At 39.5% G+C, this 27,441-nt stretch overlaps 1 protein-coding gene across 3 annotated transcripts in view; it reads right to left on the minus strand.

Moving 5' to 3' along the window:
- NUP93 (nucleoporin 93) overlaps positions 1-27,441 on the minus strand; it is a 109,798-nt gene that overhangs the window by 34,774 nt on the left and 47,583 nt on the right. Inside the window, exons 1-2 of one of the 3 annotated variants that reach the window (XM_026011785.2) lie at positions 19,457-20,728; positions 4,533-4,595 (exon numbers count right to left, since the gene is read on the minus strand). Coding sequence is in view for 1 of the 3 variants with exons in the window: in XM_026011784.2 (XP_025867569.2) it covers positions 4,533-4,595 (63 nt within the window). In the remaining 2 variants the exon portion in view is untranslated. Of the gene's footprint in view, positions 1-4,532; positions 4,596-17,815; positions 18,459-19,456; positions 20,729-27,441 lie in introns of those variants that run through there. The other 2 variants (XM_026011786.2, XM_026011784.2) reach the window with 2 other exon arrangements.

Here is a 27,441-nt window from a genome sequence, read left to right on the forward strand (position 1 = left end):
TGTGAGTAATGCTGCTTATAAACATGGATGTACAATTATCTCTTCAAGCTCCTGCTTTCAATTTTTCCGGGTATAAATACAGTGTTTAATTTCTTGGACTGGACTGAAAACTGTTTCCATAGAGGATGGGCCGTTTTACATTCCCACCAACAGTGCACAAAGGTTCCAGTTTCTCTACACCCCTGCCAACACTATATTCTGAGTTGTTTTCCTTTCTTTTCTTTTTCTAAAAATTTATTTATTTATTTATGAGAGCGAGAGAGAGAGGCAGGCAGAAACACAGGCAGAGGGAGAAGCAGGCTCCATGCCGGGAGCCCGACACGGGACTTGATCCCGGGACTCCAAGATCGCGCCCTGGGCCAAAGGCAGGCGCCAAACCGCTGAGCCACCAGGGATCCCCTCTGAGTTGTTTTCTTTCTTTTTTTGGGCAAGTAGCCATTGTAATGGGGTTGAGCTGATTTCTCATGGTTTTGATTTATTTACATTTCCCTAATGATTAGTGATGTTGAACATCTTTTCATGTGCTCATTAAGATAAATACCCTTTAAATCTCTGAAATTAGGCTGCATATTACAAGTGATAGCACATCACAGTTTAAACTGAAGTACTTTTTCTTGGATTACAAAAATCAATGGTTTTTAGTAAACATCTAAGAAAAGACAAAAACAACAGTCTCCCAATGTCTTTATTTTTAAAGAGACAGCAATATTTTCACAGAAGGAAGCAAACCAGTAAAAGAAAAGTGGCCCCTTCTATGATTAGGTCTCCTACCACTCTACCCAAAGTCACCACTGAAAATGTCTGGCAAACCTCAAGCCTGTCTAGAGGTAACAGTGCAGGTTGTTGCCAAAACAAAGGTGCTCAGAAAGAAAAGGAAAAAGAGAAAAAGAAAGAAAGAAAACAAAGAAGGAAGGACGTGAGGGAAGGAAAAGGCACAACAAAACCTTCTGAAGAAATGAAAGCCACTTAACAGACACAGAATCATGACCGTTCTTAGCCTGTTACTCTTTAACTGGCAGACCAGGTTTCCCAACAGCTTCGGCCCACTTTTCCAAAAGCCACTTCATTTATAATCAGACTGGCATCTAATTAGGCAGCACCAAGGGAATGAGTATTAGTAATGCCTACTTTATTTTTGGCAACACAGATAGTTTATACTGATAATATCCATATATATGAGCCCTGGGAAACTGTCAGAAAAACCATATATACTCTTCCTACAAATGGATGTTTGAGTATGGACCAATATTTATTAAAATGTGAAAAAGACAGACACCAGACACATACAAAAAAAAATGTTTAGGAAGAAAGCTGACATATCCTGCAAGTGTGATTTTGGTCCGTCAATCAATGAATTCCTTCTCTAATATGTATTCTGAAGACACAAAGAGATGGTAATGACAAAAATTTAAAAAGTCTTCCACCTGTTTGCTTCTCACTACAGTCAGGCAGAATGGACCATATTCCAGTTAGTTAGCCTAGGATGAAAAAATACCCGAGGGAAAAATCATTTTCTCGTTACGTTAGTGACCTTCAATATGAGAGCTATGCATTTTGAATGGAGAGAAGCATACTGGAACAGAAAGGCAATGTCAGGCGTAGGAAAGGGGATGGTTTCCCCAGAAGATATCTAGAAATGGTGCACAAGTGAACTACAAATTCTTCAACACTTTAGTGATCAACCCAAAAATGTCCTCAGCCTTGAACCTCTCCTAGCGAGGGAAAATGAAAGGCTATATGGCACGAGGACCAGATGGGACAGAAATAAGGAGGTGGGGGAAGGCTGGCATACCATATAGCTTTCTGAGCTTGCTACAGGGGGTGAGGCACTGCCTAAGCTGTGGTATTGACTGAGGATTCCAGAGTGTCACAAGATTTTTCTTAAGGATAAGTCTCTGGCTGATAAAGAACGGCAGAAGAATAAAAGCAACTGAAGATAACAGATAGTATACTACCCAGAGACACTGTCGATGAGGACAGTGGGGACAGACTTCCAGCATCATTTAAAGGGTTAGAGTGACAAGAGTGGGAATTAACCAACACCTGTTAATCAGGCTGCCCACCTATGTGCCAAGAACTCCTATTTCAAGAACACAGGAAGTACTCTGAAAACTGGCAGCTTTCTGGGTTCAAATCCTCATATTCCTGAGCAGTATGCCAGGCTTCTCCTTTAGAAACAGCCCCACAACCTGAATGAACAGCACTGTGGTTCCATTCATCATTAATGTGATAAGGAGCTTCAAATTAAAAAAAAAAAAAATGGCCCAGCATTAAAATTCTCTTCCTTTGACCTTGCAACCCCTAGCTTATTTTAATTACATTAGAGCTAATGAACATCTAATTTGTGGGCTAATCAGGTATGATCAGCCACCCATCTGCCCTATTCCAGCCTATTCCCTTTAGATCCACAACTGAACCACTGGATTAGGTGCAAAGAAGAATGTCAACAGAAGAGCTAATGAGCGAGAATCAACAAAGCTACCAACAACTAAGAGGAGAGAAAGACAGTAAGGGTCTGAGACAAGGTGAAAGGCAGGAACAGGAGGGACAAGAAGGAAAGGAATCCCAGGGAAGAGAAAAGGGATAACCTGAAGGGTGTGCAGATGTGTAAAAATTGAAAGGAAGGAAAAACAAACTGCAGAAAAAGACAAAGCAGTGGAGAAATTACAAATTAAATTGGACTCTTCTGAGTTATGTGTGGACATCTATCTCTCTGCACACAGTTAAGAAAGGAAGGCAGCAAGGGAACTGGGCAACTGAATTAAAAACAGGTGGGGATCACATGAACCCCATTTTCAAAAAGGGAATAGGGCAATATGCTTTGACTTCACACCCGCATATTATTGAGCTGTTGCTGGCTTTTAGAAACTCTACATATGTTCTGATAATGTTGTTCTGTTTTTGCTGGGATGCACCAAATGGAAAAAGATAGGACATATTTGTGGTTTTGTAGCTTGTTTTCTTGGCATTTCAGCAGGACATTGGCAAGTTATTCAGACATGAAATTACCACCAAAATGCCAGGAAACCACTCACCTTTTGTTTGAAAATAATTCTCGCTCAGTGGTAGTCTCCTGCTGTCCAGACAGGTGAAAGGTCTCCCCCCATGACAGCTCCCAACACCGGAACATCTCCCTCACAAACACATATGCACACATTTTGCACTGTGGTATGTCACTTAAATGTTTTGGCTGGCTGCACATTTAGTCTCAGTATGGCACAATGTTCAGAGACTGCCAATTCCAGAAACACATTCCGCAGGGTAAATGGATTAATAAGGCTCAGTGGCATCCGACAATCCTAATTTAATTTCACTGGTCCTTTACAGCAGGAAAATCAATGTTGGTGAGTTCCTCAAAGTGTGAACAAAAAAGCCGTTTAAAAAAATTTTTTTTTTCAAATCTGAATCAAGTGAATTTCTCTAATAAATACTATTGCCAAAAATATACTTAATAAAATTTTAGGGATTATTTTTTTACTCTGATAATTAAATATACCAATCATTTAAATAAATTGCCTTTGGATCATCTTATAAATTAGAGCTCGCAAGCCCTCCTGCTGCCCTATCTCACATCAGCCTTCCTGAGGTATTCTCACCTGCACAGAATATTTTAATAAAGCACACTGAGAAGCAATTTATTTAATCATTTTTAAAATGTAATTTATTTTAAATTACATATTTCACTTGATATAAGAGTTATAAAGTAAACAACAGAGGACAGCTCTGAAGAGGTTTCCCCTTTACCCCTATTCACTTTTGTAGAGACAGCCACTGCTAGCAGACTAGAGTGAACCCTCCCCGGCCTCCTTACTGGGAAGAGCGACATTTTAAAAAATCGACTTCACATGACTGCTGACATTCCTCCCTCCCCACCCCAAAGGACTCCAGGGACCTAAAAAATCTCTTACTCTGTCATGGGATCTTTTGGAAAGGTTTTGATCTTCTAACTCTTGACAGAAACAAATGGAGATAACACATGTTGGGAAACAATGTTTGAATATCTTGAGGGAATGCTAATGTAAAATATTGGTGCATGTATAATGGCAGCTCTGGCTGGCTTCCTTATCATCTTTTGGAGCACCAAGCTAGTTTCTTTCCTTTCCTTTTATTTATTTAAAGAGCCTGGGAAAATTGTTCATATAAAGGGTAACACAAAAAAATCAAATTGTATGATAAAAAGAAAAATTAAGGAAAATTATCAATGATCCTAACTGCTTTTCTGAACTGCTGTTTCAACAGAAATTGAAATACCTATTTTATACGTAACAATGAAACCAAAGAACTATCTGGCCTTCCACTTTAAGATTAATTTAATAATTAATTGGCCATTCGGTTTCAGATATATTTCAGTCCCTAACTACATGTAGAGTATGATATCTTCCTCAAAACAGTTCCTGTAGAACTCCCTCTGGTGAATTAACTAAGTAGGAAAGCTGGGCCTGGACACAGGCTCCAGCTTCCAAAACTTGCACTCCCTGTATAAACTGCTGCCCTCACAATGGTGCACATCCTCATGACGGTCCCTTTCTTACCCTCTTCCGAGACTCTTCAATGGCAGATAGCAGGGCATTGTCCTTCTCGTTCTTCAGGAAGCCCTAGGAAAGGGGGAAAAAATGACGAAACTTAGGTTAAAATCAACCTTCAGATAATCAAAACTACACTGTAAGGAAAAAAATAACCATAAAGATATCCACCATCCTCTCCATTTTCACCCTGACAGAAATTTCTTAACTCAAAAACATCAAAATAGATGGTTTTTCTAGGTGTTTCCTAGTTTCTTTCATGCTGGGAGCACATGATGACTCTTAGGAGCTGAAGTCCCCATGAAACAGTAGATTGAGTCACATATCCTATAAACATATAAAACAGAACTGTCAAGATTGGCCTTCCGTATTTCTGAATGGCCCAGATTAGAGACACAGCTTTGCCGACACAACAGTCACAGTGCTTCTAACTCTTCGTTAGCCTATATTTCTCTGTTGCTTTTAATTTGTTCTTCAATTTCTTCCTAACGTTGCAGAAGCAGCACCATCCACTTGTCTGTTTTCCACTTATTTGTCAATGGCTGGGACACTCCCCAAAACAAAACACAAATAAACAGAAAAACTACACATTTCTTTTGGGGTTTGCACCTGCACTCCCTATTTCAGTCCTGATGACACTCACTGCTTGATTAATATAGATGGGATGAAGAGAAGACAGTCAAGTCTGGTTTAATGTGCACACAGCTAAATGCCTACAAAATGCAACTACACAGTAACATAATGAGACTTAGTTTCAAATCATGGTGTCTCAATTTACTGATGGTATGAATTTAGCCAAGTCGCTCAAACTCTTTCAACCTTAGTTTACCTGTATGTAAAATGAATAGTAAATGAGATAATGCAATCAAGCACTAGACTCAAGGTTCAATTACATGTAGCTCTATTATCAGAATCAATTGGATTTAGGGGCACCTGAGTGGCTTAGTCAGTTAAGCATCCAAATATTGATCTCAGAGTCATGGGTTCAAGCCCCACGCCCAGCATGGGGCCTATTTAAAAAATAAATAAATAAAAAGTAAAAGAATCAATTAGATTTAGATCTGTTAATGACATCAGAGGGAAACGCCCAGGAATATGAACTCTGGGGGAATATAATACAAAGTAGAATTAAGCTCAAGTTTTGAAGACAGGCTAAATTTTAAAACCATTATTTGACAGTTTTGAAAACTTACTGTCATGGTTAATTTTTGATCATCTATGATATCTTAACAACCATAACATTTTAATATATGTATGTTGTTCAAGCAGTCCCAGATACAAAGTTGCTGCTGATTCTCTAAAACAAAACAAAACAAAAACATGAGAGAAGGCCACTACAATTGGGAATATAAATTTAAATAAAATATTATTATTCTTCATAGATTCCTGATTTCTTACTTATTAGCCCATGATTCTCCCACATGCTGTCACACCCGAAGCTGGCAGTGCACTAGAATGAACACAGGCAATGGCGAGCAGCCAAGGAAACAGTTCCCTCACTCAGGCTCCTCCAGGGCAGTCCCTGAGGGAGCTCTTCAGCAGCTCTGAGGGCACATGAAGACTGCTCCAAATGCCCACACTGCTGTTTGGTGTTGGGGTGGAGTGGGGAGAGGCATTAGTCACTTGCCTACTAATGCAATGGCCTTGATAAACCAGAGCACATAAAGTTAGTACCCCATGTGGTCCATTCAGGAGGCAGCTTGTCACCACATCCCTGCTTCTGGCCATCTCAGGGGAGCCAGACATGAAATGATGGGGAGGATTTTAACAGACCCTGTTTATACCCTTCACAGCAAATGAATTAAGTCAACAAACCTTTATTGTAATTTCATTTTTCCAAGTAGTCTTTAATGGCTAATACTAAAGGTTTCAGTATTACAGTTCATAAATAAAGCTATGGAATTATCATTGAACGCTGCTCCTGAGCAAAGGGTATGCACAGATTGTGTTTTGTGGCACCCTTTCCTGGCTGCTATGGGAGGTGGACTGTCTACACAAGCCATCTTTGGAATGGGGGTGGGAGGGTGATAACCACTGCTTGACAAGGTCTGGTCTTTCTTCTTTCTGGTTGGTGTGGGAGGGGCCATGCCAAGTGCCCATGCCCTCTATGGTCTTCCTCTGCTCTTCTCAATGACCAGCCTGTGCCATTCCTTTAATGTACCCGTGTCTACATGTAACTCGTGTGTGTGCACACACACACAATTAAAACACAAACGCAAAACAATAATCAGACATATTTGTTTAAAGGCAACATAATATTCTGTAAGAAACACAATTCCAAATTTTCTAAGAGATGAAATGTCAAATAGTGATGAAACAAAGAAAAAAATGCTGGCTTAGGAACAGATTACTCTCTTCTTGAAAATATTCATTACAGGGGTGCCTGGGTGGCTCAGTCGGTTAAGCATCTGCCTTCAGCTGAGGTCATGATCTCAGGGTCCTGGGATTCTCCCTCTCCTCTCTGGTCCTGCTCACGCGTGCGCTCGCTCTCTCAAATAAGTAAATAAAATATTTAAAGAAATATATTCATTATAAACCCAGATTCCAAAAGTCTCACTAATAAGTAAATTGAACACCTGTGCATGAGATTCAGATTTTAGACAGTGTCTCCCTATGAACAAAGACCATGAGCCATATGTACTTCAACAGTTGGGCTTTCTCGATAGCACAAACATAAAATACATAGATTTTGGATTTCAATTTTTCATCCTTTATTCGTCTCCAAAATAGCCTACATTATCACATTTTATTTTAAAAAACAACACATTAGTGGCCTATCTTTTGAAAAGAATCTTTAAGAGAACTATTAATACATACAAGTTGCAACAGTCCCGGGGCCTGGGTGCCATCTAGTGGCAGACAGTTACTTTCTTTCAAAGAACCGACACCTAGAGGGAACTAAATCGTTGGGCAGATAAATACCTGACTTGGTCCAAGTTTCCCGGGGACCTCTCCCTCGACTTCCCTTTTCTACGTGTGTTTCCTTTCCTTCCCACCACTTCCGGGAGGTGCCTCTCACACCCCACATCCCAGAGAGATACTTTTCTAGCTCATCAGAAAATGGGTTTTCTATAGGACTGAGGGCGTGAAGGGTGACCTGGGAGGTGCCTTTTCTCACTGGGCAGAGCTCCCTGCCACAATGAAGACTCTGGACAGACAAGACAAAACAGCCCATCTCCCTGCTCGAAGATGCCAGCCGTTTAACTGTGACCCACAGAGCACTGCATCACGGATGTCGCCTCTTCTTGCCAACAAGCACTTTTTAATTGCTCACAGGCTCCCACCTGACCCGTCTACTGCTGGCCCACTCAATAAAGAACATTCCACAAACATCTGCAGGCCTGCTAAGTAAGATTACTACTCCTGACTTCCCCATCTGTATACTGCTCCTCCTGCCAGAGTCTTGGAAACAGACCCTCTTCTAACTGGCTCCTTGAATGGGTTTTGGTTTCAAGCTTTCTATAACATATAATAGCTCCCATTCAGGAAGCAATTAAGGGCCAGACACTGCCTAACCAATTCAAAGACATTACTGCTAATCTTTTAACAATACAGAAGAAAAGACATGATCACTCCACTCTCTCCCATCCACCCCCTTTCCATTTTACAGGTAAGAAACAGAATCTCCGCATTTAACTAATTGGACCAGTTTCCCAATTAGGAAAAGACACAGAATTCACTCAGCACAGCTCTAACTCTCAAGAGATCCCATGTTTCTCAGATACTTATAAAACAATACACTTTTAAATCAAGAATATAAAGAAAAAATTCCTTTTCTCTCTAAAAAAGCAGAGTCCAAGAAGGAAGCGAAATACCTTTAAATTTGTTTTCTTCGTCCATTATCAGATCCTCTTTAAAAATAAAGCTGAAGGGGGCGCCTGGGTGGCTCTGTGGTGGCGCCTGCCTCGGGCCCAGGTCGTGATCCCAGGGTCCCAGGGTCAAGTCCCACATCGAGCTCCCTGCAGGGAGGCTGCTTCTCCCATCCTTGCCTCTCTCTGCCTCTCCCTGTGTGTCTCTCATGAATAAGTAAATAAAATCTTTAAATAAATAAATAAATAAATAAATAAATAAATAAATAAATAAATAAAACTGAAGCCTCAGAGAGTACCAGCTCTTATACCAGTACTAACAAGGGCTAACCCTTTCACTGCTATGGGGCTTACTCTGTACTAGGTGTGTGTTAAACACCTAGTCCTCGCTTTAACCCAATACTAAAACCATCTCTTGGTGCTACTTAACCGGATCATACTTTACGTTATATCCTTAATATAGATTTAAACACTGAAAGGACCTTTCAAGATGATTTCTAGAGCTTCTACCAACTTTACAATGCTGTGGGTCCGTATTAAGAATACCTAGTTCATAGAATCCAAATTTTCTGACCCCTTTACTTTTTTCCGTTCTACCATACGGTTTCTTTTCTTTTTTTCTCTCTTTTTTTTTTTTTTACCATACGGTTTCTATCACAGCAAATCAAGGTAGAATAAACAGATATTTTATGGTTACATATTTATTACTTTTTTCCCCCTACCTCATATAGTTAGGAGGAGGAATGAGACAATAAATATCAAGTTTTTGACATTCCTTTAAACAGTGTTTTTCAAAATGTGGGTCAGAACTCATAATTGGGTCATAAAATTGATCAGCATTTGTTTTTTTAAGATTTTATTTATTTATTCATGAGACACACAGAGAGAGGGCCAGAGACACAGGCAGAAGGAGAAGCAGGCTCCCTGTAGGGAGCCCGATGTGGGACTTGATCCCGGGTCTCCAGGATCACGCCCTGAGCCAAAGGCAGGTGCTAAACCGCTGAGCCACCCAGGGATCCCCTGATCAGCATTTTTTTTTTTTAATGAAATAAAATGCAACAGAGACATGTGGTATGGGTAAATACTGTTCTCTGAAACTTGGTTCTTTCAATTATGTTTACATATTTCTATGTATGAGGTGGGTCATGGTGTAAAATATAAAAGCTGGAAATTACTGCTCTAGATGTCAACTTTTTGGCATCCCAAAATATTGTTACTATTTATTGCTGTGGAGCATATATCTGCCCAAGCATTATTTCCAGCCATGTGTTCCTTTTTTTTTTTTTAAAGGAGGCCCCATGCCCAGCGTGGAGCCCAAGTGCGGGGCTCAAACTCATGCCCCTGAGATTAAGACCTGAGCTGAGACCAAGAGTCAGATGCTTAACCAACTAAGCCACCCAGGCACCCCCGACCCCATGTGTTCCATCTTTAACAGAGGAAGTGGGCTGCCTTGTAATGTATAAAGGTTTCCCCCACCATCTGAAAGCAGAACATTCCTTTGAAACCTTTCGTAAGCCAGAAAGACATAAAGCAAAGAAGCAATTGCCATTAATACCTATGAAAAAAACTTTTTTGTGTTCCCAGACCCCAAAATAACCTCTCTTTGGCTTTTCTGGTACCTTAGAGCACATCTTGTTAATGGATGCACAAAATAAAACATGATAGAGCACAGATGCTCACAGATACAGTTCAAAGCACTGGCAGCTGAGGCTGAGATACTGAGCGTGGCTCTCAGGGAAGGAGTTTGCATGGTGCTGCCTCTGCTACAAAACAAATACTGAAGGCTTTTTTTGCTTTTCACCTTTTTCGTAAAAACAGAAGTCTGCTTTGGATTTCTTTTGTTAGCAAAAACAGGTACTAATGTGGGCCTTCCGTAAAAGTAAAGTGGCTTAACACAAACTTCTGAATAGTGCAGGGGATACCTGTACTAATCAAGAACAACCCAGAACATAACCACAGGTAAGCCAATTCTCCTATCAAACATGTGGTTAGATCTCAGGGACCTGACCAGCCAATCTGTCTTTTAAATGGCTCACGTTGGGAAAGACAGGCATGAAATGGCCTTATTTTTAGTCACCAGGCAGCCGGGGTTTCAGAATGCAAGTGGCAGCTAACTCCTACTGCAGAAGAAGGGAGTGGGCACAAGGATGTTTGTTTTTGTCAAATGGCCAAATTCTCTTAGCTTATTTGCTTTCCAAAAGTGAAAACTGTAAGAAATAAGGGTCTCTGTGAGAAAAATTTCTGTATCTACTTTAGCTAGAAAAGTAAGATGGCAAAAAAAGAGCTTACAGTGACTCTTTCACAAATCTTTGCTTCCCATCTACAACAAATAAGTGGTTTGCTGGACAGTTACATAAACAGTTTGAAGATCTTGAATATAGATTTCCTGACCATTTAAAAATAAAACAAAAAATATAGAATAATAGTCTAGCATGGTCCCACAAAGCAAAAGCCATATTTTACATGGTCGTCAAAACACTAAAGATGATTCCATGTCTCTTCCCTTTCAACAGATCAACTGACAATCTACTCTGACAAAATCTAAAGTGAGCCACCCACAGCGGGCCAGATGCTCTATAAAAAGGTATGTGAGGTAAGACAAAAACACATGGTGAGTGCTTTAAAAGTCTTCTCTCATTTGATACATAATGATATACAAATTAACAGGAAATCTGTAACCAACATTACAAATCAAAATACTAACAAGTAAGCAGTGACAGTAGAAAATGGTCAATCTGGATGGAAAAAACATTGCAAGGACAAAAGCAACAGCTAGGAAGGCAATGAAGAAGGAAAAGAAAACCAAGCAGATAAAATAAATAAATAAATAAACTTAAAAACTAGAATAATCAAGAGGCTCTGCTCCAAGATGGAAACAAGACTTCCAATAACCACTGCAAGTAGCCGTTATAACCTTAGATAGTGAAAGGGAGAAGTGTCTGATTTCTAGAAAGACAGGTGTGTGAGTTGTATCCACTACTGTGCTTCAGATCATTCTGAATACCTACTACTCCCTTAACCATGCCTAAATTTTCCTTCTTTTCAATTTCTGAACAAATGACCTCTTCCGAAACCTTCTCTTGGGTAAGCTACTTCAGGAGAAAGTGAGGAAGGACAAAACGATATATTGTGTTCAGACGGGCACAACAGAAACCCTGCCAGTACTTGGAGCCGCTGGGCTTATCAGATGGTGTGGACACGCTTTTCATTAGCTCCCTTTGTGATGCCTACAGAGAATGCCTCAAGGAATTTTCAGGTGCAGAGATGTTCATTACTGATAAAGCCTAAAAGATGAATGGAGAAATTTTTAAATTTAAACATTTTTAAGATTTGGGGGGACTTTCATATGGCTTTATAGCGTGCTTGGTTATTTTATCAGAGCAAAATTTAATGCAATACAGTAAGAATACATAAAATGTCAGCCTAAAATACCCAAGAGATAGTGAATCTCCTTTTGCAAGGAATACAGACAGAACAGCAAATCCAGGCTTTACTCTGCAATTCAGGTATTTAGAGTAAATCCCACAGCTTGTTTTCTACAAAAGTTTAATACTTTAGATTGTTTCTTCACAGACTGCATTAAATTTTCAAAAGTAGATATATAGATATCTTAAAAAAAAAAAATCCCCCTTCAGAAAGCAGTACTAAGCTGGCAGCTGACATAATCAATTGTAACGTATTTTTAATGTTGTTGTATGATTTCTCACTGTGTTTATGCAAAAGCCTAGCCGCTCTCATTCAGCAGGTGGCAGCAGACCCTGCAAGAGTGGCTATGGAGTTCCACCATTTGCCAGCTCAGCAGATCCACAGGCCTGCAGGCAGCTCTGCAGCCACAGGTGGCAAACCTTGTCACTAGAACATGGCGCTGCATGGGCACCAGGCCATCTGTCACTGTCAGGCTGCAGGGTACCATTTTGTACAGTTTCTACTACACTGGGCTAAACAAAGGGTCACACAATTAGGTGATGGATTTGGGTCCCATTAAGACAAAATAAATCACTTATTCCCATAATTCAAATTGGTTTAAAGGATGGTCTAACAAATTCTCACAGGTTTAAGCTAACGCAATGTGTCCAAGGAGATTCTAAACCTAAAAATACACAGATCTGAGAAAGTGTCTCCTTCTGCATCCACCCAGGGCTGCACGGACTTAAGTGTGCTGGCATGCCTGGTCTCTTCAAGGGCATGCCAGTCCAGGCGTGATGAAATTCCACCTTACTTGTGCCTTCTGGAAAAGCCACAGGCCTTTGAGAGAGCCAAGCCCACTAACTGCCTTTTGTGGACCCCTTCCTATTATCCTCCCCAACCCACAAAGTGAGGAGGAGGAGGAAGAGGGAAATAACTACCATATAACAAAAACCCAACTTCTGAGACTTTCAGTATTGACTAAAGAAAGCATGTCAGAGGCAGGACTCGCCACGACCCAGAAGGGGATGTCTTTGAGGATGGGGACATGCCATTCCTGTGTGAGGCAGAGAGGGGTGCAGAGTATTAACATTGTTAATACAATGGAGGCATGTAACTACGAGATGCCTCTTCCTATTTCTATGCCAAGTCATAAAGCTATGGTTGCTTCTGAGCACACTGGGGTACTGTCCTTGCAAAGTAAGGCTGAGGTTAAGAGCTGCACCCTTGTGAGGGACAGTTAAATCTCTTGTGCTACTGCTACAAAATAAGCTGCACCCTTTTAGGGAGTCCAGGGCATTCCTGTTATATGTTCCCTATCTCTGGCCATCCAGGAAAGAAAGCAATCTGTTCAACTCAGTCACTGGGAGACTACGTGCAGAGGGGGAACAAGTTGTAAGACCATAAGAGAAATGAGTAAAAGAATAAACGATGGCCATTTAGGCACTGGTGAGAAAAAAATGTTTTCAGAACTCCCCCTTCCTCCCAAATCCAGCAAAGCCCTGAAAGTGACCTTTTGGGGTTGCATTAGTAACTTTCTTCTGCTGGTCACAGGAGGTCTGGGAGAGGACGTGGCTTGTTCAGTACTGACAATCTTACCACTTCCATGAAAAACAAGCAAGAGCCTGGGTCCTCATGAGAGGGACCATGATACAGCAGGATGCGCCATGCTGCAGAGGTTGGGCCTCTGCTGGCCATCTTCACCCTCCACTCCTAGAAGTGGGACAGGAAGGAACAGGAACACTAGAAGCCAAGACAAAGATGGAGGGAGGGCAGCCAGCCAACTGTCCTCAGACTGCTGAGATGGCCCCATAGGAGAAAGCAAGGACATAACTGAACATTTTATCTCCCTGCCCTCCCCCCCCCATACCCAGACCTGTAAAAAACCCCTGTAAAAAACTAGTACACTAGCTAGGGCTAACCTCTGGATACACAAGAATAGGGAGGATACTAAAGAGAAAACTGAAATCTAGTTTTGCAAGTAATATATAATAGTGTGGCAAAGCATGTCTGGCGTCAAAAACCAGTACTGGAACCCTCTCCTTGCCCAAAGGTATGAAGGGATCTAAAAAATATTAATGCCATAGTCATTCGAAGTGATGATAAGATAAGGAGGATATACATTAAGGGGCGATAAAAATGATTTAGTATGTCTTTGGGGAACTGATTTCCATTTTGGAGATGGATCAATCCACATTCAAAGAACTTTGGGTACTAACACCGCACTGCAGTATAAAACGGGAATGCATCAATCATGCCCTTTTATCATGGCCAATATCCTCTGCCACTGTCCCCCAAACCCACTCTAAAAGGACTCATTAAAACAACCTTGTATTATGTTAGAAAACACAGATTCCCTACTTTGCTGTCTAGTGTCTTTTCCCTTTGGAAATGGAAAACAAAAAAGCAAGATTTGGCAGCTGTGAGAACAGATAGCAGAGGGTGTGTCTCTGAGGTGGTCAGGTGGGAACTGAGTGGTTTGTGCCAGGCTGGTTTCTACAGCACTCGGGATTAAGTTCTACTTAGCAAGCACAAGGAGCGCTGTTAGTCAAGACAATGTTTGAGAACCACGTGTCATATTAATTCCCTGCTGGTACATGGTGTCAGTCATTTACACTGCAGTTGAAAATCACAGCTCCTCCCGCTATGCAGCATTGCTTATGCCGATGGGATTGGAGCACTAATCATCATGGCTGTCAGAGGAAAGAGAGCTTTGGTTTTGCTGCAGTTTCTTTTTATTCAGAAATTATTTTTCAAACATTTGTCTGGAGTCCACTAAAACAAGCAAGAGACTTTTCTTTTATAACTTCCGGTTGTCTTACATGGAATTTGTCATGGTACACCTCTGCTCTGCTAACAGTACTTGGGATTTCACTCTCCAGAACCTTTAATGTGGAAACGTTTTGACTGTACCCTGTCACAGCTGAAGGAATACCACAGGATACACCACTCAACATTGATCACCACGGGTACATAAAATAGAAAACAATGCCTAGGTGAGGTGGCAAATACAAACTACAGGAGGAGACAGCAAGACCATTTTATGAATATAGTCTAAAATTGACAGGGAACCAAAACCTTTGACTCAGCCCATCCATACTAGGAAAAGGACAACCCTGCACTATGGGATCCCTAATACCTACAGCTGAAGGTGTGATCCGCTGGGAGGGCACATCAAAATGCTCGGCTCCATCCTAGCTCAGGGCACGCAGATATGATGCCCATCCCAGATGAGTACTTCATCCTTCAAACTGAGTCAACACGATGGATGATCTAAAAGTTCAACCTTCAAATATGTCTTATTTTTAAATGTTTATAAATGATAAATCTGTAAATGCATATCTACACAGGCCCAGGAAGACTCCAGGCATAGCTCAATTAAGCCACATCTGGCAAGATCAAGAAGAAACATCTCTGTGAGTTAGGCTGCTCAAGTAAAGACAGGCTCTGCTGAAAGCTCAATCCATTAGGCCCATCAGTCACCAGCAAGCCCACAAAGAGAACAACATGGAGTCAGATGCAGACAGAGGCATAGCATAGCCCAGATAAAGAGTCAGTTGGCCTGAATTTGGGGCAAAATCAACTGCTTTGCAGATGTATGACCTTGAGAAAGTTATTTAACTACACTAAGGCCTCGCTTTATCTAACTGTAAGATGAGCTGATTACACTTCATCAACTCAGAGGCCAGCTCTGAAATTCCAACTCCAGGAGAGATAGGAACAGGTAAGAAATTAGCACTGTCACTACCACTATGACTACAGTTTGCTTCCAAATCAATCCATACTTTGAACGACAAAAATACAATAAACTTTGTTTTGAAGATGACATGTATTTTTACACATAAAATAACCTAAGTCCACAAGAGCTAGAATGAAAACCAGTATCAAAGACAAATAACATCTTTTCATGGGAATGCTAGTTTCATCTTGCCATAAAGGAGATTCATACTGTCCTGTCTTCTAAAAATCCATCCTATATTGGTAGGAGTTATGTTTCTACATTAAAAAAGAAGAAGAAAACACAAAGCAACAACTGTCAGTGTTGATATAAAATACCTATTTAAAATTTATTCATATCTGTCACTAATTTCTTAAAAGTAAAAATTGGAAGCTATTTAGATATAAATGCTAATTAAGTCTTTTACTTCAGGAAAATCTCAAAATTTCTCTCTTCTAACAGAATAAGAAGTAACTGCAAATTGGCAAAGCAGTGCTACTAGAGGTGTCTCCGAACTTGATTGAAGAAAAACGACTCATGCGGTGCACCTCTTATCACAGCATTCCTGGTGACGCCATTTTACTCCTTCCTCACTGCCATCTTAGTGCCACGGAAAGCTTCTAGCGGGCTGGCCGACATGCTTGCTTATCTACATTATGGCATTGCCAGAGCATTCAAAGGTTTGATACGAATACATTTTTTTTTTTTTTGTAGCAAAGAGCCAGCCCTGACTCTTTACTACCAGGAAAGCTAAAACTGTATGAGAAAATCAAAGTTTCCAGTTTGAAGAGATTTGGGAATCTCCTACAAGTACTGGAAAGGAGAGCCTCTTCCCAGTAACCAAACTTGAGTAGACCATGGTAGAGGCAAATAAATAAATAAATAAATTGGAAAGCAACTGGGTCTCAGCTATCTTCCCAGAGTACCTCCGTACGTGGCTTCCATAAAGCCAGAGAAAGAAAACAAGACCAGAATCTTCAACCAAGTTTTACTCTAAAAATTTCAAAGGAAGGCTTTGTGACATCCTTCATGCCATCCAACCAAACATTTTATGCAAGCAAAGCTGCAGTTAAAATGGTGTGCTAATTTGCTGCCCTAAAACTCTTTTATTTCAAAGAGCAAGCCTTATAAAAACCAAGGGGAAAGAATCTCTTTGCACTCTACCATATATCTAAACAACGAATATATTAAATGTCCTACCCAGGATTAAAATAATTACATTGAGATCTAGGCTCTTATACTGCAACCCTAAGATTTATGTAAGATTTATGGAATCTTTGTAGGATTCTGAACAGGGCTTAGGATAACTGAGCTTTCCTATTTCAATTAAAAGACTGATGTGAAAATCTTCCTCTCCCTTAGTTTCAAAAACAGCTATTAATTAGAGAAAACCAGCATTCAGTTAGTAGGATGAATAACAGCTAGTGCAACAAGACCTGGAAGAACAGCTGGCTTTATAAATTTGATATCAAGTGAAAAGGATTCCCAGATTCTCAGTTCTGTTAAGATTCAACTCCTCAAACGGCTACTAAAGGATTTTGAACAAATTCTTCATGATATAGTTTACTGTAAGATACACTTACTACAAATTCTGCAGGGTTAAGTGCCGTTAAAAAATAAACACACAAATCAAAGTTAAAATCCACTTATTTCCTCTCAGTAACAGCATAAAGGAACAAAGGAATAAGCCAAGTCAAATCCAATTAATTTTAAGAATCAAGATTTCTAAGCTTACAATCACAAACAAGAGTTTTCCATAAGTAGCTTTGAAGTCACAACTATTAATTAACAGAAGGCACTAAGAATTATCCCCATTAATGAGAGTGAAAGTCTCAATCTATTGATCTTTTTAGGAGAAAAATCTTGTTTTGTTAAAACATTTTTTCTTATATATTTCAATCAGTTACTATAGATCATTAACACGGAAAGCTTTTCTTCTAAAAACAAAAAACAAAAACAAAATCTAAACTAAAATCCAGCAATTTTCTTCAGGAATGGAAAATAAACTGTTTGTAAAAGACAGTGAAAAGAAGCTTGACCTCTTAAATATATCATATTTGGATTTTTTTTTTCTCCCAAGTGTCATTTTCACCTTTTGCCTGGTGATAAACTCATACCTCTCATTAACTTATATTACCAGAGAAGAATTAATTTAAAGCATGTGTTAAAATCACTCACAGAACCTATATTCCAAACATACATGTACCACACTTGGTTTCTGACACATGAAAACATACATCCAAGAACATCTGTCTTACACCTTTAATATCTGCAGCGTTCATTCTAAAGTCTATTTTGCCCATTCAACCAAAGACAAATTTTCAACCTCTCCCCGCTATGAGTATATGAGAAATACTTACTGTAGACAAAAGGATTCCATTTTCTTTCTGGAAATATTCTCCACCCTCCTAGAGAACTCTTCTATGCAGTGTGCAAATTCATTTTCTGAGTTTTACAGTCACAAAGCTCTTGTGCCACAGAGCCGAATGTAAATGAAATGGCCCTGCAGCTGCCTTTAGAGCGCAGCTCACCTCAACCATGATACAGCTAATTGTTAAAAATGGTGGCTGAGACATTTTCCATACATTAAATTAAGGAGCTCTGATGAAGACGCTGGCATCCACCCACTTCAGACAAAGGAAAATAATTTGCAACTGTACCAAGGCACGGATAATTGAGTCATCTCTCATACAGGGTCAGTGTTAGAGGTTTCCTCCATCTTTACAAAATGCAAACCACAGCTCATTGTCTCATCTCAGAAATCAATTCCTTGCAAGGCTGCACTGGGTCAGAGTTTTAAAGGAATCTTAGTAATGGGGAAATCCAGACCTCCAAAGCCGAGATGAACAAAATTCTCAGTTCCTCTCCCTTCCCTGAGCAGCTCTCCTCCATTCCCTACTTGACAGCTCCTCAAGTCTTCCCATTGTTAAGAGTACAGAAAGTCACCCACCTCTGAAGGGAGCTAAATCTCTCAACTAGGTGAGCAATTTCCAAGTCCCTGCTTCAGAAAGAAGTCCAGACCCTACAGGTCCCATGATACAAATACATTCCTTGGGATAAAAAGCTATACATCACTGTCTTCTCCTGTTATTTGTACGGGAAGACAACAAGCAAGCTGCTTTTTAACACTGAATCAAAAGCATTTTCATCTCTGATATTAATCAAGGTATTAAAAGTGTTATAGGCAACATTTATCATTTCATTACCCTCCAGATAATGCTTACATGACTTAGGAAGTTTCCATCTCATGTACAGAAATCACATTCTCTACACCAAAAATGTGAAATATACTTAAAGGACTTGTACTCTTTTGAAGATAAATATAAGAAAGAAAAAGTATCATAAATGAAATTATCTACATTTGATAATACTTAAAAATCCACATCTTGGGTGTTACTATTTAATTATTCTCATTTAAAGCCTTATGCTAAAGCATTTCCTATGAGATAACCCCAAATACTTCCAATAGTACTTTTTCTCTATAACAAAATATAAATGACTGAATTAAGACATCCTACACACACACACACACACACACACACACACACACACACACACACGGTCACCTACAATCCCAAAGGATCTGGTTTTAGTAAGGAAAGGAAATTCTATTTTAATGCTTTAATTTTTTTAATTTAAGAATTCTGTGCTTTACAATGCATCTTTTAAAAAAAAATCCTAGAGTCCATACTACTTACTTAAAAATGAAGTCTGCAAAAATCCAAAATAACCAACTCTTTAAATCTTTAAGCAATTATTTCTCTGCCCCACCCAACTTTTTTTTTTTTTTAAGAATAATATTAGAATGACAAGGCACAAATCTGAACAATTCTTGGGAGAGTAAAGTACCTTTTTTCTATCAAATAAATCTTCTGAATTTATCTTAAAATTTTAAACAAGCCAAGATCTTGTCTTTCAAAGGTACTGCAGCAACATGCTGTCGCTCTATTTACTAGGGTGCATTTATCTGAATTTCTTTACAAAACATAGACAAATCCTACCTGCAGCTCTCAAATTTTAGGAGTTACAGACCAGTCGATGCTGTTGGTCACTGCAGCTCTTGCACCACCTTCTATGTGGGATGAGCTCCGCCGGACCGGTGCTCAAGTTTTTCCCACTCCAGACAGCCAGAAATGGGGGGGGGGGGGGGGGCGGGGGTGAGGAGAGGGAGGGAGAGGAGAGAGAGAGAAAGAAGAAAAAGCAAAAGAGAACGCCCTGCAAATGTTGATATGACTGAAGCATTAAAGACTCCAATTAGACAATGAGATTGCAGGGTCCCCTTAAAAAAGGGGGCACTGCAGCCCCTAGGGCACAACACCCATCACTTGTGCTGCTCCACACAAATTCAGAGAAGTCAGCCATCAGTTTGAAAGCACAAACTGATGGGAGTAACAGTTTATAGGTTACAGAAGGGTATTTTATTGTTAACGGACTGTACCAAGTTAAGATTTAAGAGGGGGAGAGACAACATGTAGGCAAGGAATGCTATGATACTTTTTTTTTCCAGCCCAAGCCACTGCAATTACTCTGATGTGAATTTTTGATGACTTCCGACATCTTGCATGGTTAATAATCGCTTCAGCTGTCATGTTTGGTTAATGTGGAAAATGCATTTGCTGCATTGTGATGCAGTGCTGTGGCCACAGATTGTAACACCAGTTGTGAAGCTGGTCCCTTAACTGAGCAGCAGGAATTTGCACATGCCATGATGCTAAAATAAATGGTAGTTAAAAGATTTTATACAGCAGCAGACAGATTCTGCCATTTTAGCCTACAGAATGTGTAGATCCAATATACACAAGCATCTCAGATCACTGTGCCCTCATCAATTGTACTGTCCTTCAAACAGAACAGTAAATTCACCATCTTAAGTGTTTGGCCTCTCAGTAGTTAAAAGATTTCAATACTGTTTAAATAACTATTCAGATTAATTATAGCTTTGAACAGAACTGAGGCTATTTGCATTTCAGGAATATACAGCCAATGAAACTGTCAGTGACACAGGAAAATGCAGACCTTTTATTAACATATGCTCGGCTCAACTGTCACTTCTCTGTACAACATTTAGAGAAAAATATATGATGTGTAAGTAATGAATATTCCCATTCTGCCGTAATGGTTTTTAAAAGAGCTCCTCAGACAGGGAATTTTTTCCCCCTGTGTTTTAATGTATAACCTGAAAATTAAAGACTACATTAAAATACCAACATATGCTTTTCATTGTCACTAAAAGAAACTCAACGCAGCAAACAACTGTGCAATTGCAGAAAAGCCTGTGAAAAAGCAAGAATCAAACCACACGAAGAATCAGGCATCAGATGATTAAAGTCAAGCCAGTCAGGTAGTAAACCGTCATTATGGTGCAGATTGAAGAAAAAAAAAAGGGGGGGGGGAGAAAGAAAGAAAAAAGAAGAGGAAAAACAATGTGAGAAACACCCCTCCGTCTTCAAAAACAAAACCCACAAACCCTACGATTGCAATCTGTAGGTTTGCAAAACCACCACCTATACTGCAGAACCAGAATGACACATGATATTTACTAACTTTGTAATATATTTTTATACAAATATTAACTTGGCTACTTAGCGTCAAGAATTTGGCTACTTAAGCTTCTTATTCATCTACAATCATCATTTTGGTATTTAAAGAAGCAGAACCAAGACTTTGACTTTAAAAGAAAAACAAAATAATTAACTTATATTTCTTACATCAGAACTTTAGCCAATTAAATGCTCAGAGTTGAAATGTTGCAGACATTTCTGCCTTTATAAAAAAAATAACCAAAAAAGAATGAACATAGGAACACACGGGTATCTGAACAGTGCATAACAATGAAAGAAACTTCTGCGACTAACATAAAAATCAACTCATGATTTCCTTTGTTTTATTCATTGTGATAGCACCAAATGCATAATTTGGAGGTGCATGTGTTAACAAGCGCTGTAAAGTGTAAGAGCATTCTAGTTTTGTTTTCTTCCCCTAACTTAAAATTAACTGCATGAACAGTGCTATTAGGTGCCATAGCAGATATCACAGTGTGGAAGCTAACATGCAACAATTCAAGTTTTTTTTTGTTTTGTTTTGTTTTTTTTTTTTGTTCCAGACCCAATACATGGTACCACTAGCAGCTCAGAAAGTGCACAAGGAAGGAAGGAGGGAGCATGTATTGGGGGTAGCTTTGAAATTAACCAGGCTCAGCTTATGCTCCAATTACCCAACAAAAGACAATCCTGGGGGACCTCTCTCTAAACCAGTTCAAGAAGCAAACTCTTTTGTTTCTGATCAAATAAATACTGCATTGGAGCAGAGTCCCTATGTAATAGAGGAGTCTCTGCCTGGGGATGGAAGGGGCACGAAGAAAAAAAAAGAACCCCAAAACTCCCTTGTGGTTAAGTCAAACCATTACAGTGATGGTTTAAAACCTATTCCTGAGGGAGACATCTGAAGTTCACTAGAGGAGAGAAAACCCCTTTATTACCAAAACAAAACAAAAAAATCTTTGAGTCCCTATTAAGACATTTCTCTCCAACAGTAGAGCCAACAAATAAATTAAATTTATGCTAGGATCAATTGTAAACCAGCTTGGACTCTGTCTTCTTCCAATCTAGGAGTATGCCAAGGAAACCAGATGAGTTGCAGAATATTCTGACTACAAAAGATCCTGGAACAGAGGGTATGAGAAGTGTTAACTAAGCTGCCTCACACCCCAGGTGCCTGAATATATATACATGGAGGTCATAAAAATACTGAAAAGAAGCCACTTTACAAAGGAGGTACTTCTCCCATGTTTTGTCACTAGCTGAACATAAAGTGATCAATTCCTAAACATTCATTCAGTAGTCCCTTATTTATGTTTGTTTTGGCTTTATATAGACCTAAGCATCAAAACCTAGAAGAAAAAAGGGTAGGTAACTAGTACACCTAGCATTTACTAATATAAGAAATAAAAATGGGCTTGCTTATACAAATGGAGATAATATCTGATCCTTTCTACCAAAGGGATGGATACCACATTTCAAAATCCTCTGTGCACTGCGCACCATTCTTAACTACAACAGCTAGTTGTACATCAGATACACCCTATATAAAAAACCTAGACACCTAAAAGTATAAAGACAGATGGAGCTTACTACCACAAAGTGGATTAAGGTCTCTGTGTATTTGAAAAATCTCTGAATTTCAGGTGAGGGCCTGAATTCTTAAACAGCATTCTATGCAAAATCCAACAAAGCATGCCTTTACACAGTTCCTCAGAATTCACTGTAATGAAAATCTTCAATAGAAAAGCTTCAAGTTTATTTCTATTTCCATCTCTCTACAGATTCTAGCAATCAATCCATTAAAGAGCTTCTTAGCCAAGCACACATATAGGAGAAAGTAGGACACTTTACCCAACTTAAGGTATCCAGATTCCAAAGACTCTCTGACCTTCATGTAGTTAACTGGTTTGAAGATCTCTGAGCAAGAAAAAAAAGAGTGGAGGGGAAGCTAGTTCCAAATTCCTTAGGCCCACACCCGAAACGTACCAAGGATGAGACATTCTTGAAGATGTGACATTAGTACTCTTTATTTTATACCTATTATCATTGATAAGATTATAGAACAGAAAAAGGAAGCCATTGAAATTATGTGGCTTAGGTAGAATTATAATCATAATTGCCAGGTGAAATTATCATGTTCACTCGAACAACTATAAAGCTCTAATGTACCCTGACAATATGCATGGCTTTATCCAGGAATCAAACTCTGACAGATCCCTGGTGAGCTCTGTTCTACCTTCTGCCAGGTTCACTGGGCTGGTAGGAAGAGAAAGTAATATCACTGGTGCGTAAGTGCTTTTAAGAGTTAAGAATGAGAGGCCATGTGAGGTTGGGCACTTACTGTGCCCTACCCCCTAGCCTTCTGAGGCATAGCTGGATCCCATTTCCCATCGCCCTCATCATCAATGTCCTCCTGGCTCCTCTCTTCTCACTGAGACCTTGTTCCCTTGCCCCACACCATACACTTTCCCCTCCCATATGTTCATTTTCACTGCCACAATTCTTACCTCTACACCAGTGGCTCTGGAAAATTCTGTCTGGAGCTATTTCCTGAACAGTACTTATCCTATCTCTAGATGTTTCGGGGGCATTTCCACAGGATATCTTGCCAGAACATCAAAAATTGAAATGAAATCTCAATTCTCAATCCAGTTAATCTTCCTAATTCTCTGCCTCGACCAATAGCACCAACCCTTCTCCTCGTTACAAACTTCAAGTTATTTCTGAACATCCTCTTAAGCCCATCAGGCACGAAGTGTGGCAGATGTTTTATTCCAGCATCTCTCACACATCTTTTCTTCTGTGCATTTTCTCACCCACCAACCTGGTCCTGGTGTCACCACCATGGCTGGATTATTACAATGATCTCTGGACAACACCTCAGCAGGTATCTCTTCTACTGGCCAAGCCAACTTCCATGTTTCCACACACTCCCCCCTTTCTTCTTGACATTTACCTGCTCCAAAACTTTCGACAGCATGTACTGCCTACACTATACTGCTTGGCAGCCACTCCTTCCACATTTGATACTCCCTCCCTGACAGATTTTATTTCTTAGCACATAACTTCTGTTCTCACCTCCCTGACTTTGGTCAGGCTATTATTCTCATATCCTCTTTCACTTGCCGCAAGCTAAGCCCGTTTAATCTTTCAAAGACCCATTCAAATCCTGTCTGTTCCAGGTGGTCTTCCACAACTATTCCAGAATTCACTCATCATTACCCATTCCTCTCCTCTGAAGTCCTATTTCATCGGGAACCTCATTTCATCAGGAACCTCGTATCATTCCCACTCAATTCTGTCATTTTGCACACTCTTGGACAGTTTGATTCTATTATAGCAACATTAGTCAGTCTTGACTCTCCAGGTAGAAGACAATGGACTTATGAATTTATGTTTATTCTAATTATCATCAGGGCCTACTATTGTGTTGTCCTTAATGGGCACTCAACAATACCATTTTGTTGATTTTTATTAGTGTTCACTATACCCCACCCAGGTAGACACAGGCAAAGACTTCAAGGGGAGCTAAATATTACTTCTCTGTGTTGTTTGTTCTTTCAAATTTCTTTAGCTCCCTGAGATCACTGTAGCCTTAGGTAGGAAGACAGATGCTGAGGTAGTTCTTGGCCAACGTGCAGAGGCACTAAGCTCTTGTCTATGACTAAGCATCATTACCAATAATATTCAATTCCCAAAGTCGGCTTTCTTCTCAGTTGCACCCAGTGCCAAGGAGGTTCAGGGAAGATGAGATGGTCCTGGCCCAAAGTCAGTGGTGTGGCACTCACAGCTGATCTGTCCTGACAAATCAGCTGAGAATGAAAAAGCAATCTGCTAATTTTATCAATGACATTTCACCTTGAATACTGTTTTAAGTGAGGGCCGCTAGATTTAAGCAGTCAATAAAAATCAGCTGATATCTGCTTGTCATTATTTAGCAGTAAAACAAACAGAAGTTCCATCTCTGTTACTCATATACAAACTCGTCTACCCAGGGGTCAAGAAAAAAGAGGGAAAAGAAAGCTCCCTTTGCATTAAGAAGCTGATGAGTTTCCTCTGCCCCAGAGCACGGTTCTGCCACTGGTATGCCTATAAATTGGAAAGGATGGAAGCAGGGTTTAAAAGGAGGCCAAAACTTAATGCACAAGGGTGAAAGTATTTCACAAGTAAGATTTCCATTTTAAATACGTTTTCAGGAAGCAGTGCCCCAGTCAATGCAGTTACTAATGGGAATGGGCTAACATGGGAGATGGAAGCATCTCTCCTCAAAAATTCCTCCAGGGCAATTCACTGTAGTCCCAGATTTCAGAAAATCAGAATGAGGAGAGCTCTCAGTCAGTCAATCTGTCTCTCACACACACACACTCACAGTATCTATCAGGCCTCAGTATTTATATAGAGGTAACAAGTGATTTTGGTAAGAACTTGTAGTCTATATAAAGAAGGTCTATCTCAATAAAAAATATGAAATAATAAAGTATATGAAGACTCAGAGTCACAGCCATGAAATTTCAGGGGTAATTCATTTCCCTTGTGGCACAGATTAAGAAATTAGTCCCTTGTTTTCTTAAACTGTGCCACAAGGGAAAGAGAAACCCAGATTCTGGCCAAGGTCACACAGTGACCTGGTCTAGGTCCTGGGTTCAGGTTCTGAGTTTCTTGCTTACAGAACTCTTTGCACAGCATAATGGGACACTATGTGTCTTTAGTATGTGCCTGAACCGCAGACTCCAGGGACTCTTAAGTTATCACATGGGATAATGGTGGATACAAAAGAAAGGCTTCTAGCTTACTAGTTCTTGTTACAAATGTGTTCTATTCAACAGATGTATTTCTTACCAGGTTGATTGTAAATAGAATTCTGTTAAATTCTATTTTAAATTCAGTAGAGAAGCTGTTATTTGAAGGAATACTAAAGCTAAATATCACCCCAAAATTTCTTCTATATATGCAGATATTCAGAGCTTGCATTTGCTTATTGAAGCAAGGTTTATAATATTATTATTATTTTAGAGAAGAGACACTAATCTTGATGCAATTTTTTCTGCATAATTTTCTATTTCTGATATCAATAAAAAAAAGGATTTCTCAATAAAAAGAAAAGGATTACTAAAAATTATCCACTCCTCAATAACTTACACAGGAAAAAACTGCATTCTGTTATCTGGTCAGATTTTCAAATTCACTGCCATACAAAACAGAGTTCTTGAAATTTTTCTATGAAGGAAATTGTAGTCCAAGATTCTATTTTCTCATTAATCCTTATAAAGTTGAATATGGCATTCTTCAAAGCAAGAAATAAATTTTGGTATTAAGTCCTAATAAAATTATACTCAGGGATGCAATCCCTAAGAAAATTATAAAATATGAGAAGAGCAGCAAAATGACTGTGAAAAAGAAAATATGCTGATGCCCCACAGGATTCTGGCCATGCAAGAGAGGCCGGGATTGGTGAGGAGGCCCTGCCTTCCATCTCCCACCACTTCAAATCAGGACAGACAACTAAGGCAAGCCAGAACTTATGTTGCCTTATGAGAGGCAGGTTTCATCTCTTTTCAGTCAGGTTTTCATCTCTGTATTTTTCACTTCTACAATAGGAACTCAAGGATCTGCAATTCTAAAAGTTTTATGAAAATTAGGGTGATTTTAAAACCTGCTTTTCCCACACCATTCTTTTCTCCACCAGCCTTCCAACACTGACACCAGTGGAAATCATTTTAAAAACAATGGTCCGGTTTTATTAACATGCCTCTTACCACTAAGTCCTCCAGCAAACTACTTGAGGTGACTAAAACATTTCCAGTTCTAGTACTTTGCCATCACTCATCCTTAAGTTGATGCTGGGGTATTCCAAGTAGCCAACCCCCCCTGAGGTAAACCGAAAAACACTGAAAATCTACTAAAGATGGTGACCATATTATATTCACTTAGGGAGCTTAACAAAGCATCATGCATAGGGTCAAGTGCTCAAAATATATTTATTGATTAGCCTATGAATTATTGAGGGCTGTTACTCAGAAACTCTAGAAATGTCTACACAAGTACAGACTGTCATCAACATTCTGACTGCGGTGCTTCATGGAAAATTTACACCTAGAATGCAATCAAGTGTTCCTGTGAAGCTAGCTACCTATATACTATTTGAACTTAATCTAATTAAGTACTATTTAAGCCTTACTAGTGAAATGAGTATGGTGAAATATGGGTAAAATGCCTTCTTAAGGCTACTTACATACAATTTCTAAAAGGAAGAGGTAATGAAGTCTAGTAGAAAGCATACTGATGTTGGAGAGAGAAGTGGGTTCTAGGTAGCTGTGCACAAGTCATTCATTCACTACACATCTCAGTTCCCCCATCTATAAAATGGAGAACTTCACCAGACCTACCTGAAGTAAGAACACTGTATCTTCAGCTACCTATACAATAGAATTACTCTTCAAAACAAA

Source organism: Vulpes vulpes, chromosome 2, assembly GCF_048418805.1.
Source record: "Vulpes vulpes isolate BD-2025 chromosome 2, VulVul3, whole genome shotgun sequence".
In the NCBI taxonomy this organism is placed as follows: Eukaryota; Metazoa; Chordata; class Mammalia; order Carnivora; family Canidae; genus Vulpes; species Vulpes vulpes.